The sequence below is a fragment of the Silene latifolia genome, chromosome 1 (genome assembly GCF_048544455.1).
Source record: "Silene latifolia isolate original U9 population chromosome 1, ASM4854445v1, whole genome shotgun sequence".
Taxonomy (NCBI): Eukaryota; Viridiplantae; Streptophyta; class Magnoliopsida; order Caryophyllales; family Caryophyllaceae; genus Silene; species Silene latifolia.
In genome coordinates this window covers 91,529,506-91,544,589 of record NC_133526.1, presented here as the reverse complement: position 1 = coordinate 91,544,589, position 15,084 = coordinate 91,529,506, and the positions used below count along the sequence as shown (strand labels likewise).

General features: G+C 38.8%; 4 protein-coding genes across 4 annotated transcripts; all 4 read left to right on the top strand.

Moving 5' to 3' along the window:
• Nucleotides 1–62: 62 nt before the first annotated feature.
• On the top strand, nt 63–1,690 carry LOC141650659 (uncharacterized). The gene is made up of 2 exons (XM_074458684.1): nt 63–478; nt 619–1,690. The coding sequence occupies exons 1-2, from the start codon at nt 63–65 to the stop codon at nt 1,688–1,690; spliced, it is 1,488 nt and encodes a 495-aa protein (XP_074314785.1).
• A 1,151-nt stretch (nt 1,691–2,841) lies between these two features.
• On the top strand, nt 2,842–3,573 carry LOC141650628 (uncharacterized). The gene has a single exon (XM_074458683.1). It carries the CDS (start codon nt 2,842–2,844, stop codon nt 3,571–3,573), a length of 732 nt encoding a protein of 243 aa, XP_074314784.1.
• Nucleotides 3,570–4,034, top strand: LOC141650612 (uncharacterized). Its single transcript, XM_074458682.1, has one exon. The coding sequence runs from the start codon at nt 3,570–3,572 to the stop codon at nt 4,032–4,034; it is 465 nt and encodes a 154-aa protein (XP_074314783.1).
• A 4,151-nt stretch (nt 4,035–8,185) lies between these two features.
• On the top strand, nt 8,186–8,917 carry LOC141650596 (uncharacterized). Its single transcript, XM_074458681.1, has one exon. The coding sequence runs from the start codon at nt 8,186–8,188 to the stop codon at nt 8,915–8,917; it is 732 nt and encodes a 243-aa protein (XP_074314782.1).
• Nucleotides 8,918–15,084: the final 6,167 nt, after the last annotated feature.

Below are 15,084 nucleotides of genomic sequence, written 5' to 3'. Positions count from 1 at the left end.
TAGTACGGAGGGAGGCCCCGGCCATTTTGTTTTTATGCGAAACGAAACTTAGTGGTCGTAAAATGAGGAGGGTGAGGGAAAGGCTGGTTGGTTACTATGGCATGGAAGTGGATAGTGTGGGGAGGTCAGGAGGTTTAGCTCTTTTGTGGAAGAAGGAAATAGACTGTGTTTTTAAGTCAGCTTCAGTACATTACATGGATTTCGTCATCAAAGGAGAGCGAGGGGAATGGAGATTGACGGGTTTCTATGGTTGGCCAGCTGTCTCTGATCGGCATTTATCCTGGGAACTTCTACGAGTCCTTAGCAGGCAATCAGCTCTGTCGTGGGTTTGCATTGGTGACTTTAATGAAATATTATTTTCAACGGAGATGAAAGGTGGAAGTCGACCTCAATGGCAAATGAACAACTTTCAAGCAGCGGTTGACGATTGTGGCCTTCGGGATGTGGCGTGGGAGGGATACAATTTCTTGTTTGGCAGGTAGGGGATGCTAATAGGCAAAGTATGATTGATAGGGCCATGTGTACGGGTTTGTGGCTTGACTTATTCCCGTTTGCTCGGCTCTTTTCTCTCGAACGAGAGTTGTCTGATCATTCGCCAATCAAATTACTTTTAAACAGGAGGGAGATGGAGGGGGTGAGGAGGCGCCAATTTCGATTCGAGCAATTCTGGACTGAGGAGGAAGGGTGTGGGGAAGCTGTTGAGAGAGGCTTTTATAGAGGGAGGGGTGATTTGGTGACTATGTTGCAGGCATGTGCTAGTGAACTAAGGGCTTGGAAGAAGACCAACATTAATCGCATTGGCAAAGATATGGAACAAAAACTCAAACGACTTGCCCAGCTGAATGAAGGGGACCGAAGTGCGGATAATGTTCAGAAACGTAAGAAGCTAGTAGCAGAGCTGGCCGGGTTGCGGAAAAAAGAAGAGCAATATTGGCGTCAGCGATCTAGGGCGTTGTGGCTTAAGGATGGAGATAGAAATACCTCCTTCTTCCATTCAAGGGCGGGTGATAGACGTAGGAAAAATTTCATCTCTAACCTGGTCGATGATGACGGTACGGTCCATGTGGGTGAGGAAGCAGTTTCGAGAGTGGCTAATAATTATTTTGAAGATTTTTTCAAGTCTTCGAATCCTTCGAACTTCAATGACGTCTTGCTCGGCCTGGAGGATCATGTTTCAGATGCTATGAATTTGGAGTTGAGGCGTGATTATGGGGAGGATGAGATCATTGAGGCTTTACATCAAATGCATCCTTTGAAAGCTCCGGGACCGGATGGTATGAATGGGCTCTTTTATCAAACTTACTGGGACATTGTTGGGTCGGAAGTTGTCGCTACTGTGCTTACTATTTTGAGAAGAGAAAGATCGCCACGGGATATAAACAAAACTAATATTGTTCTTATCCCAAAAAAGAAAGCACCGGACAAAATCCGGGATTTCCGACCAATCAGTCTCTGTAATGTGGCCTACAAGCTTGTGTCCAAAGTGCTCGCCAACAGATTAAAAACGTTTCTAGGGGAAATTGTATCTGTGAATCAAAGTGCGTTTACTCCGGGGAGAATGATTTCTGATAATGTGTTGGTTGCCTTCGAAATTTTTCATTATATGAAAATTCGAAATCCTCCGAGGGTCAAATGGCTATTAAACTGGACATGGCAAAGGCATATGATAGAGTCGAATGGCCTTTTCTAGAGCAGATCCTTGCAACGATGGGTTTTGATAGTTCGTGGATTAACAGGGTGATGGAGTGTGTCCGGACTGTGTCCTTCGCGGTGTTAATCAATGGAACTCCTTCAAGGGAATTTAGACCGTCACGAGGGTTAAGGCAAGGCGATCCGTTATCGCCCTATTTATTCATATTATGTGCGGAAGCCTTGTCCAATTTAATGCGAAGGGTCGTGGAAGAGAGGACGCTGCATGGAGTTAAGGTTTCAGTAGGGGCACTCGCGGTTTCGCATCTCCTGTTCGCTGATGATAGTATCTTTTTTCCCAAAGCGACGGAGGGTGAGGCTGATGTGATTAAAGAGGTCTTGCGACGATATGAACTTTCTTCGGGTCAGCTCGTAAACTTTGATAAAACCACAATTTCGTTTAGCAAAGGGGTACCACGGACCAAACGAAGTAATTTAGCAACTAGGTTGGGCATAGTCGAGGTGGAAGAGCAGTCGAAGTATCTTGGGTTACCTACGGTGATTGGAAGATCGAAGAAGGGTTTGATCGACATCATTCGAGATAAGCTTAGTAAAAGATTACATGGTTGGCGCGGGAAATTGTTGTCTAGAGTGGGTAAGGAGGTTCTCATAAAGGTGGTGGTCAATTCACTCCCTACCTATGTGATGAGTGTGTTTAAATTCCCGGCAAACTTTTGCGACGAGCTTAGATCTATTGTGTCTCGGTTTTGGTGGAATCATGAAGAGGGGAAGAGGGGTATTTCGTGGGTAGCTTGGAGGAAGTTGTGTCAACCAAAGTGTATGGGTGGCATGGGTTTTCGGGACTTTATGTCCTTTAACCTTGCGTTGCTAGGAAAACAAGTCTGGCAATTATTAACGGACCCCGAGTGTTTATGGGCGCGAATGATGAGAGCGAAGTACTATCCCAACGGCTCCATACTCACGGCTGAATTGGGACATAATCCCAGTTATACGTGGCGAGGGATTATTGAGGCTAGGAAGGTCATGGAATGTGGGTTAAGAAGGCGTATTGGGGATGGGCTAGAGACTAGCGTTTGGAGGAATGCATGGATACCGGGCACGCAATCAGGGAGAGTGCTATCACCGTGCCAGCAGGGTAGGGAAGAGATGAAAGTGTCGGAGCTTTTAAATGACGATGGCAAGACCTAGAATATGGAGCTGGTGAATGAGATTTTTCTGCCTTTTGAAAGGGAGAGAGTTGGGAACATTCGGCTAGGAGAGAATAGGACTCGTGACTTGTGGTTTTGGGAGCCTGAACGTGATGGGGTTTATTCCGTAAGGACGGCTTATAAATTGATTGTTGGTGCCAGGATGTCCGTGGATTATGGTGATATGTCGGAATGGGAGAGGGAGAAATGGCTATGGAATCGGTTATGGAAGATCCCGGTGTGGCCCCGAGTCAAGCTATTCTTTTGGCAGCTGTGCAGCGAGGCTTTAGCTACAGGCGCGAACATTGCTTCCCAAGTTCGAGGTGAGAACTTTTTGTGTTCTTTATGTAATTCTTGTCTTGAATCGAGTCTCCATCATTTTAAAGATTGCTGGGTTGCTAACTGGGTTTGGGAGGGCTTGGGTTTGGCGAGTGAGGAGGAGGAAGAGGGTGGTCGATTGCGGGATTGGGTGGAGGCGAGGTGGAGAGAGTTGGGTGGTTTGGAGCATGGGAAATTTATGGTTGGGTGTTGGGCCATATGGGAATGTCGAAACAAAGCTTTATTCGAAGGGAGAGAGGTGAATCCACGGAGAGTGTTGCAAAGGAGCTGCGATGTTTTGGATGAGATAGCTAGCGGAGGGTATGGTGGAAAAGATGGTAGGCAGGGAGTGAAGAATAAACAGAATGAGGGGGCGGGGATAGGCAGAGGTGGCAAGACGTGGAGGAGGCTTCGATGAAGCTGAACGTTGATGCGGGGATTATGACTGGTGTAGGGGTTGGCTTTGGTGTGGTCTGCCGTAGCAGTGGGGGACGGGTCGAATGGGGGCTGTCTATTTTGCAGGCACAATGCTTGGAACCTCATATGGCGGAAGCGGTGGCAATTCTCGAAGGGTTGAAGGAGGCGGCTCAAAAGGGACACGACAAGCTTGTGGTTGAAAGCGATTGTTTACAAGTCATCGATGCTCTTCGGAACTATAAACATTGCAGGAGTTTATTTCATTTAGTCTTAGACGATATTGTGTTTTTATGTTCTTCTTTTTCTTCAGTTTCTTGGTCGCATACTAGTAGGAAAAACAATACGGTTGCTCATGCGTTAGCTCATGTCTTGGTTAGTGAGTCTGGTCGAGTGGAATGGTCCGATAATCTGCCGCCGACTGCGAACTCAGTTGTACTGTTCGATTTATCTTTAATGAAATAGGCCTTTGGCTTTTTCCTCAAAAAAAAATAATAAAATAAAATAAATAAATAAAATCTGAAAAAAAAACCCAAAATAATTACTCAAAAAAAACCCAAAATAACAATCAAAAACAAAACAAAACCAAAAAAACCACCAGCCCTATCACCCCACAACAATGATGCAGCCACCCACCACTGAACCCCACGACCACGACCCCCACCACCAGCCCACTCACTCCACGGCCGTGGTTGTGCCCCATCACGCACATCCACCCACGACTCACCCACTGTCGCCACACCCACCCACGACCACAAACCAGCCGACACAACCGACCCACGACCACAACCCGCCTCCACTCACGAACTCCCTTCTCCTCTCCCCCACGCCGCCTCTGCCGCACACCCCCGACACCTCTGCAACAATGGTCGTGGCAGGTGAGAACGGTTGTTGCAGATCCGAGAGGAGGTGGTGGTGGTGTCGGTCGTTGTTTGGTCGTTTTTTTGTGACGGTTGTTGTAAATCTCATTGTTTTTGATTGTTTTATGTGACGTTTTTGATTGTTTTATGTGACGATTGTTTTTTATTTGCGGATATAGTGTAACCAACAACCACAATCAACCCCAATACTACCGTTATGCACCATTTATTTGATTTTTGTTTTGTTCTTATTTTGGTTTTTTTCGGTTTTTTATTATTTTAGATCTAGTATTGTTGGTTTTTATTTTGGTTATTTTATTATTTTAATGTTGTGGATGTTATACTATATTTTAGATTTAGTATTTTGGTTTTTATTTCGGTGTTTTGGTTTTTATTATTTTTTTTGCTAGGTTATAATTTTATATTTGGTATTTAAAATCTCGCCTTATTATTATATTTTCTTGTTTTATATTTTACAAATCTCGCCTTATTCATATCCGTTAAAATTATACTTTTTTCTGTTAAAATTACCCTTTTTTCCTTTAAAATTACACTTTTTTCCTTTAAAATAACACTTTTTTCTGTTACTGTTAAAATTACACTTTTTTTCTTTAAAATTACACTATTTTCCTGTTAAAATTACACTTTTATTCTGTTAAAATTACACTTTTTCTGTTAAAATTATACTTTTTTTCCTTTAAAATTACACCTTCTCCTGTTAGAATTACATTTTTTTCTTTTAAAATTACACTTTTTTACTTTAAAATTACACCTTTTTCTGTTAAAATTACACTTTTTTCTGTTAAAATTACACTTATCTCTATTAAGATTACCCTCTCAATGACTAAAGTTACACTCTTGGATTAAAGTTAGACAGACTAATTTGGACAATTTGGACTAACTAATTTGGACAATTTGGACAATATGGATTAACTAATTTGGACTATTTGGACTATTTGAACTAACTAATGGAGTTATTTACGTCTAAATTGAATACAATATTTACAACTAAATTTGAGCTAAAATTATACAATTTTGGATTGAAAATACAAAATTTGGACTAAAAATACACTATTTACGACTAAATTTGGACTAAAAATACAATTTTTGACTGAAAATAAACTATTTACGAATAAATTTGAACTAATATAACACTATTTACGACTAAAACAGAGTAAAAATACACAATTTGGACTAAAGTTACACAATTCATTTATTTTGAATCATTGAGATTGTGCAATTTCAATCATTGTCCACTAAAGGGTAACTTTAGTACATTGATAGTATATATCTTTTATCGTTTTATGAGTGTAATTTTAGTGTATAAAAGTGTAATTTTAGTCCAAAAAAGTGTAATTTTAGTCCAAAAATGTGTAACTTTAATCCACAAATGTATAACTTTAGTCTACAAAAGTGTAATTTTAGTCCACGGAAGTGTAATTTTATCCATAAAAGTGTAATTTTAATCCAAATTGTATAACTATAGTCCAAATTTGTGTATCTTTAGTCCAAATTGTGTAATTTTAGTCCAAATTTGTGTAATTTCAGTCCAAATTGTTCTAACTTTAGTCCAAAAGCGTAACGTTAGTCATTGAGAAGGTAACCTTAGTAGAGATAAGTGTAACTTTAATCATAGAGATAAATGTAACTTTAATGAAGACAAGTGTAATTTTAAAGGAAAAAAGTGTAATTTTAACAGAAAAAAGTGTAATTTTAAAGGAAAAAATTGTAATTTTAATGAAAAGTGTAATTTTAACGGAAAAGTGTAATTTTAACTTAGGAAAAAAGTGTAAGTTTAACAGAAAAAAGTGTAATTTTAACGGAAAAAGTGTACTTTTGGGGAAAAAAGCGTGATTTTAACAAAAAGTGTAATTTTAACGGAAAAAAAGTGTAATTTTAACGTTAAAAAGTGTAATTTTAATCGAAAAAGTGTAATTTTAACCGAAAAAGTAAGTTTAATAGATCCTAAATCACACAATACCAAAACAAAATTTTAAATACGAAAATTGGCAAATATTTATAACAAGACGGATATTAACAAAGCAATATCAACAAGAAAAAAAAAAAGTAAAAAATGAGATTTAAAAAATCAAATTTGAAAAATGGTAAAATAAATCAAAGATCTAGTGAAAAAAAAGTAAACAATGAGATTTCATAATTAATAGATTTAGTACTAAATCAAACTGTAATTTGTAAGAATGCCAATAACCGGAAAAAAAAAAAAAGACCAAAACATCAAAATTGAAAAAAAAACGGAAATGAAAAGAAAACGGGTCAATGAAAATTGATCTATTTTAGTAGATCTAAGATTAAAATAAAAAAATCACAAATTTGAAACAATATTATATAGCAAGACGATATTTGAGGAAAAAAAAACAACACCAAGATTGAAATTAAAACATCAATATTTTTAAAAAAATGACGTGGAGGCGGCGGCGGTGGTGGTGGCGGCGGCGGCGGTGGCGGTTGGTGACTATGGTGGTTTCCGGTGAGTGGTGGTAGGTGGATGGTGAATGAGAAATAGATGAATAAATGATTTATTTGGATTTTTTGGGTTTTTTATTTGTTTGGTTTTTGGGGGTTTTTTTTTCTTGGTTTTTTTGGAGAGAATATGGAGAAGTGAGATATAGAGAGAGAATGAGGAGATGTGATAATGAGATGATGAATGAAAGATGAGGAGGATTAATGTAGTTAATGAGAAAATTAGAGGAAGATGGCAAAATTAGAGCATTAACCTTAATTTTTTTGTTCTCATCTTAGCCCTCCATTTCCAAGATCCAATGGCCCATAATGGGACTTATGGACTCACATGTAAGAGGAGGACGCTGCATGGAGTTAAGGTTTCAGTAGGGGCACTCGCGGTTTCGCATCTCCTGTTCGCTGATGATAGTATCTTTTTTCCCAAAGCGACGGAGGGTGAGGCTGATGTGATTAAAGAGGTCTTGCGACGATATGAACTTTCTTCGGGTCAGCTCGTAAACTTTGATAAAACCACAATTTCGTTTAGCAAAGGGGTACCACGGACCAAACGAAGTAATTTAGCAACTAGGTTGGGCATAGTCGAGGTGGAAGAGCAGTCGAAGTATCTTGGGTTACCTACGGTGATTGGAAGATCGAAGAAGGGTTTGATCGACATCATTCGAGATAAGCTTAGTAAAAGATTACATGGTTGGCGCGGGAAATTGTTGTCTAGAGTGGGTAAGGAGGTTCTCATAAAGGTGGTGGTCAATTCACTCCCTACCTATGTGATGAGTGTGTTTAAATTCCCGGCAAACTTTTGCGACGAGCTTAGATCTATTGTGTCTCGGTTTTGGTGGAATCATGAAGAGGGGAAGAGGGGTATTTCGTGGGTAGCTTGGAGGAAGTTGTGTCAACCAAAGTGTATGGGTGGCATGGGTTTTCGGGACTTTATGTCCTTTAACCTTGCGTTGCTAGGAAAACAAGTCTGGCAATTATTAACGGACCCCGAGTGTTTATGGGCGCGAATGATGAGAGCGAAGTACTATCCCAACGGCTCCATACTCACGGCTGAATTGGGACATAATCCCAGTTATACGTGGCGAGGGATTATTGAGGCTAGGAAGGTCATGGAATGTGGGTTAAGAAGGCGTATTGGGGATGGGCTAGAGACTAGCGTTTGGAGGAATGCATGGATACCGGGCACGCAATCAGGGAGAGTGCTATCACCGTGCCAGGCAGGGTAGGGAAGAGATGAAAGTGTCGGAGCTTTTAAATGACGATGGCAAGACCTAGAATATGGAGCTGGTGAATGAGATTTTTCTGCCTTTTGAAAGGGAGAGAGTTGGGAACATTCGGCTAGGAGAGAATAGGACTCGTGACTTGTGGTTTTGGGAGCCTGAACGTGATGGGGTTTATTCCGTAAGGACGGCTTATAAATTGATTGTTGGTGCCAGGATGTCCGTGGATTATGGTGATATGTCGGAATGGGAGAGGGAGAAATGGCTATGGAATCGGTTATGGAAGATCCCGGTGTGGCCCCGAGTCAAGCTATTCTTTTGGCAGCTGTGCAGCGAGGCTTTAGCTACAGGCGCGAACATTGCTTCCCAAGTTCGAGGTGAGAACTTTTTGTGTTCTTTATGTAATTCTTGTCTTGAATCGAGTCTCCATCATTTTAAAGATTGCTGGGTTGCTAACTGGGTTTGGGAGGGCTTGGGTTTGGCGAGTGAGGAGGAGGAAGAGGGTGGTCGATTGCGGGATTGGGTGGAGGCGAGGTGGAGAGAGTTGGGTGGTTTGGAGCATGGGAAATTTATGGTTGGGTGTTGGGCCATATGGGAATGTCGAAACAAAGCTTTATTCGAAGGGAGAGAGGTGAATCCACGGAGAGTGTTGCAAAGGAGCTGCGATGTTTTGGATGAGATAGCTAGCGGAGGGTATGGTGGAAAAGATGGTAGGCAGGGAGTGAAGAATAAACAGAATGAGGGGGCGGGGATAGGCAGAGGTGGCAAGACGTGGAGGAGGCTTCGATGAAGGCGAAGAACGTTGATGCGGGGATTATGACGTGGTGTAGGGGTTGGCTTTGGTGTGGTGGTCGCCGTAGCGATGGGGGACGGGTCGAATGGGGGCTGTCTATTTTGCAGGCACAATGCTTGGAACCTCATATGGCGGAAGCGGTGGCAATTCTCGAAGGGTTGAAGGAGGCGGCTCGAAAGGGACACGACAAGCTTGTGGTTGAAAGCGATTGTTTACAAGTCATCGATGCTCTTCGGAACTATAAACATTGCAGGAGTTTATTTCATTTAGTCTTAGACGATATTGTGTTTTTATGTTCTTCTTTTTCTTCAGTTTCTTGGTCGCATACTAGTAGGAAAAACAATACGGTTGCTCATGCGTTAGCTCATGTCTTGTTAGTTAGTGAGTCCGGTCGAGTGGAATGGTCCGATAATCTGCCGCCGACTGCGAACTCAGTTGTACTGTTCGATTTATCTTTAATGAAATAGGCCTTTGGCTTTTTCCTCAAAAAAAAATAATAAAATAAAATAAATAAATAAAATCTGAAAAAAAAAACCCAAAATAATTACTCAAAAAAAACCCAAAATAACAATCAAAAACAAAACAAAACCAAAAAAACCACCAGCCCTATCACCCCACAACAATGATGCAGCCACCCACCACTGAACCCCACGACCACGACCCCCCCACCACCAGCCCACTCACTCCACGGCCGTGGTTGTGCCCCATCACGCACATCCACCCACGACTCACCCACTGTCGCCACACCCACCCACGACCACAAACCAGCCGACACAACCGACCCACGACCACAACCCGCCTCCACTCACGAACTCCCTTCTCCTCTCCCCCACGCCGCCTCTGCCGCACACCCCCGACACCTCTGCAACAATGGTCGTGGCAGGTGAGAACGGTTGTTGCAGATCCGAGAGGAGGTGGTGGTGGTGTCGGTCGTTGTTTGGTCGTTTTTTTGTGACGGTTGTTGTAAATCTCATTGTTTTTGATTGTTTTATGTGACGTTTTTGATTGTTTTATGTGACGATTGTTTTTTATTTGCGGATATAGTATAACCAACAACCACAATCAACCCCAATACTACCGTTATGCACCATTTATTTGATTTTTGTTTTGTTCTTATTTTGGTTTTTTTCGGTTTTTTATTATTTTAGATCTAGTATTGTTGGTTTTTATTTTGGTTATTTTATTATTTTAATGTTGTGGATGTTATACTATATTTTAGATTTAGTATTTTGGTTTTTATTTCGGTGTTTTGGTTTTTATTATTTTTTTTGCTAGGTTATAATTTTATATTTGGTATTTAAAATCTCGCCTTATTATTATATTTTCTTGTTTTATATTTTACAAATCTCGCCTTATTCATATCCGTTAAAATTATACTTTTTCTCGTTAAAATTACCCTTTTTTCCTTTAAAATTACACTTTTTTCCTTTAAAATAACACTTTTTTTTCATTCGTTAAAATTACACTTTTTTCTTTAAAATTACACTATTTTCTGTTAAAATTACACTTTTATTCTGTTAAAATTACACTTTTTCTGTTAAAATTATACTTTTTTCCTTTAAAATTACACCTTCTCTGTTAGAATTACATTTTTTCTTTTAAAATTACACTTTTTTACTTTAAAATTACACCTTTTTTTCATTAAAATTACACTTTTTTCTCATTAAAATTACACTTATCTCTATTAAGATTACCCTCTCAATGACTAAAGTTACACTCTTGGATTAAAGTTAGACAGACTAATTTGGACAATTTGGACTAACTAATTTGGACAATTTGGACAATATGGATTAACTAATTTGGACTATTTGGACTATTTGAACTAACTAATGGAGTTATTTACGTCTAAATTGAATACAATATTTACAACTAAATTTGAGCTAAAATTATACAATTTTGGATTGAAAATACAAAATTTGGACTAAAAATACACTATTTACGACTAAATTTGGACTAAAAATACAATTTTTGACTGAAAATAAACTATTTACGAATAAATTTGAACTAATATAACACTATTTACGACTAAAACAGAGTAAAAATACACAATTTGGACTAAAGTTACACAATTCATTTATTTTGAATCATTGAGATTGTGCAATTTCAATCATTGTCCACTAAAGGGTAACTTTAGTACATTGATAGTATATATCTTTTATCGTTTTATGAGTGTAATTTTAGTGTATAAAAGTGTAATTTTAGTCCAAAAAAGTGTAATTTTAGTCCAAAAATGTGTAACTTTAATCCACAAATGTATAACTTTAGTCTACAAAAGTGTAATTTTAGTCCACGGAAGTGTAATTTTATCCATAAAAGTGTAATTTTAATCCAAATTGTATAACTATAGTCCAAATTTGTGTATCTTTAGTCCAAATTGTGTAATTTTAGTCCAAATTTGTGTAATTTCAGTCCAAATTGTTCTAACTTTAGTCCAAAAGCGTAACGTTAGTCATTGAGAAGGTAACCTTAGTAGAGATAAGTGTAACTTTAATCATAGAGATAAATGTAACTTTAATGAAGACAAGTGTAATTTTAAAGGAAAAAAGTGTAATTTTAACAGAAAAAAGTGTAATTTTAAAGGAAAAAATTGTAATTTTAACAGAAAAGTGTAATTTTAACGGAAAAGTGTAATTTTAACCGGAAAAAAAGTGTAAGTTTAACAGAAAAAAGTGTAATTTTAACGGAAAAAGTGTACTTTTAACAGGAAAAAAACTGTGATTTTAACCAAAAAAGTGTAATTTTAACGGAAAAAAAGTGTAATTTTAACGTTAAAAAGTGTAATTTTAATCGAAAAAGTGTAATTTTAACCGAAAAAGTAAGTTTAATAGATCCTAAATCACACAATACCAAAACAAAATTTTAAATACGAAAATTGGCAAATATTTATAACAAGACGGATATTAACAAAGCAATATCAACAAGAAAAAAAAAAGTAAAAAATGAGATTTAAAAAATCAAATTTGAAAAATGGTAAAATAAATCAAAGATCTAGTGAAAAAAAAGTAAACAATGAGATTTCATAATTAATAGATTTAGTACTAAATCAAACTGTAATTTGTAAGAATGCCAATAACCGGAAAAAAAAAAAAGACCAAAACATCAAAATTGAAAAAAAAACGGAAATGAAAAGAAAACGGGTCAATGAAAATTGATCTATTTTAGTAGATCTAAGATTAAAATAAAAAAATCACAAATTTGAAACAATATTATATAGCAAGACGATATTTGAGGAAAAAAAAACAACACCAAGATTGAAATTAAAACATCAATATTTTTAAAAAAATGACGTGGAGGCGGCGGCGGTGGTGGTGGCGGCGGCGGCGGTGGCGGTTGGTGACTATGGTGGTTTCCGGTGAGTGGTGGTAGGTGGATGGTGAATGAGAAATAGATGAATAAATGATTTATTTGGATTTTTTGGGTTTTTTATTTGTTTGGTTTTTGGGGGTTTTTTTTTCTTGGTTTTTTTGGAGAGAATATGGAGAAGTGAGATATAGAGAGAGAATGAGGAGATGTGATAATGAGATGATGAATGAAAGATGAGGAGGATTAATGTAGTTAATGAGAAAATTAGAGGAAGATGGCAAAATTAGAGCATTAACCTTAATTTTTTTGTTCTCATCTTAGCCCTCCATTTCCAAGATCCAATGGCCCATAATGGGACTTATGGACTCACATGTAAGAGGAGGACTCATTTGATCTTATATATATATATATATATATATATATATATATATATATATATATATATATATATATATATATATATATATATATATATATATATATATATATATATATATATATATATATATATATATATATATATATATATATATTGGTTGTCGTTTGCATAAAAGTATAGATAGTTGGAAGTGTGAGTTTGAACATGCGGGTAGTATACGAGTCTGCATGACTCGATCGAGTGGGGGGTACTCGATCGAGTAGGTGAGTGACTCGATCGAGTGGGGGTAACTCGATCGGGTAGGTAGTTTTCTGTTTCTGGGCAGAAGTCTGTTTTTGGGCACTCGATCGAGTAGGATAGGCAACTCGATCGAGTAGGGCTAACTCGATCGAGTGGGAGGTTGGCTCGATCGAGTACATTTTGGGAGCTTTCTGGTCAGGTTCTGGAGTCGAGGCACTCGATCGAGTAAGTGGGCAACTCGATCGAGTGGCCTCAACTCGATCGAGTGAGTGGTGAGGCTCGATGGAGTAGGTTCAGTGCAGGTCGTTTTCGTGTTTTGAGATATGGGATGTGTGTTCATGTTTACCTTTTCTTATATAGTTTCAAAGATGTCGCCAAAGAGAACAGCGTTGTATGCCAGGGCAGAAAACATGAGTATTGATGAGATTGTTAAGATGTTGGAGCACCAAGATGCTCTCACTAAGGCTTTGAAGAGAGTGGGGAAAGACAAAGAGGCAGGGCCTGATCACTCAAATATAAGTATACATATAGCAAGGTTTAATCCTAAGGAGTACTTGGGAACCGGGGCACCAATTATGCTGGATAATTGGCATAGAAAGATGGAGAATATACTCAATCTGGTTCATTGCCCAGAGGAGCTTCGAGTGGAACAAGCTGCGTTCTACTTGAGGGAAGCGGCTGGTGAGTGATGGGACAAGGTTAAGGTGAGTGCTTTGGATTTATATGTGAAACAGGGGTTACCTGCGATACCATGGGATGAGTTTAAGAGAGCTATGAGGCGAGAGTTTGTGCCAGAGCATGTGCGTAGTAAGCTGAGGGAGGAGTTCGATGATTTTAAGATAACTTCTGATATGACAGTTACTGAGTACTATCATAAGTTCAACGGAAAATCGAGGTATGCTGAGGACATGGGGCTGAACCAAGAGAACTTGGCATTGAGATTTGAGAAGGGGTTGACACCCAAGATCATGGAGAAGTTGCCGGTAGGAGTCCTTACTGATGTTAAGGAGGTGTATGAGCGTGCAGGGAGAGCTGAGAGGATGGTAGAGATGACCAAGGAGAACCGTGAGAGGACTTCTGAGAAGAGGAAGGCTGAGAGCGAAGGTGGTGGTCAGTCTAGTTATAAGAGGGGCGGCCATAACCAGGTGAGAGCGTACTCTTCAGGTTTGGGGTTTAGTGCTGGAGCTTCTTACGGGCATGGCCGTGGTGGTGGTAGTAGCAGTTGGGGTATGACTTATTTTAACCGTGGCAGTGTGGGCCACAAGAGGCATGAGTGTACCAGTACTATGAGTGGGGGTTTCCAGAGACTGACCACCACCCTCCTTTTACGGTACGACCTAGAGCAAAAACCAAAGCCACTGGAATATTGTACCAACTTAGACAAATAGTCGCAAGTCTAAAAAATTGTACCAACTTAGACAAATAGTCACCAGTCTAAAGAATTGACTCGAAGGAATAAATAGAAATCCTTGCCACGACCAGGCAACATGAGGATTCTATAAATGGTCATTGTCTGACAAAATATCTCTACATTCTGCCTATGTAATCGACCAGTCATTTCTATGACTCTATGGTGGTTGAACTCACCATCGATCGACTTACAATCTAGTCACTCCGAGACGTCACCTCATTAAGCAACTAGGGACAAAATACAATGTTAATCCAGTTCACTTGAAAGGTTCAACGTTGTCCCACAACCTTTTCAGATTTAACAAAGTATTAAATAATATCCAGTAAGTACTGAATATATAAGAGCTTAGAAAAACTCAAACGATAAATGCGATTATCATATATGTAAAATTGATACACTATTAGATTATTACACATCATATAATCTACAGTTTCAATTACCATGTTTCAACCACATTGAAATGACATGACTATCATGTTTAGCCTTCAACAAGGCCTGGTTTAAAATCAATGACACTTCGTCTGATCAAACCAACAAATTGTTATTTCCCTTTGTTCCACATGACTTATATTACATGTAACAAAATTGAGTACATATCTAGACTGGACTCTAGACTAAGACACCCTTGCCTCAAAAATAGCTCCCACTGTCATCACAGTGTGTTAGGATAGGATATACGGCTGCAGGAACTACTTCTAGTCCCTGTATTACAGCCGAATCCAAGCCACTTCCTTTTTCCAACATCAAATGTTACAATGTACTCAATTTCCGTTGTAAAATCCGCAATGTATAACTGCCTGGAACTCTTCCAGCAGATCAACTCCTCATAGC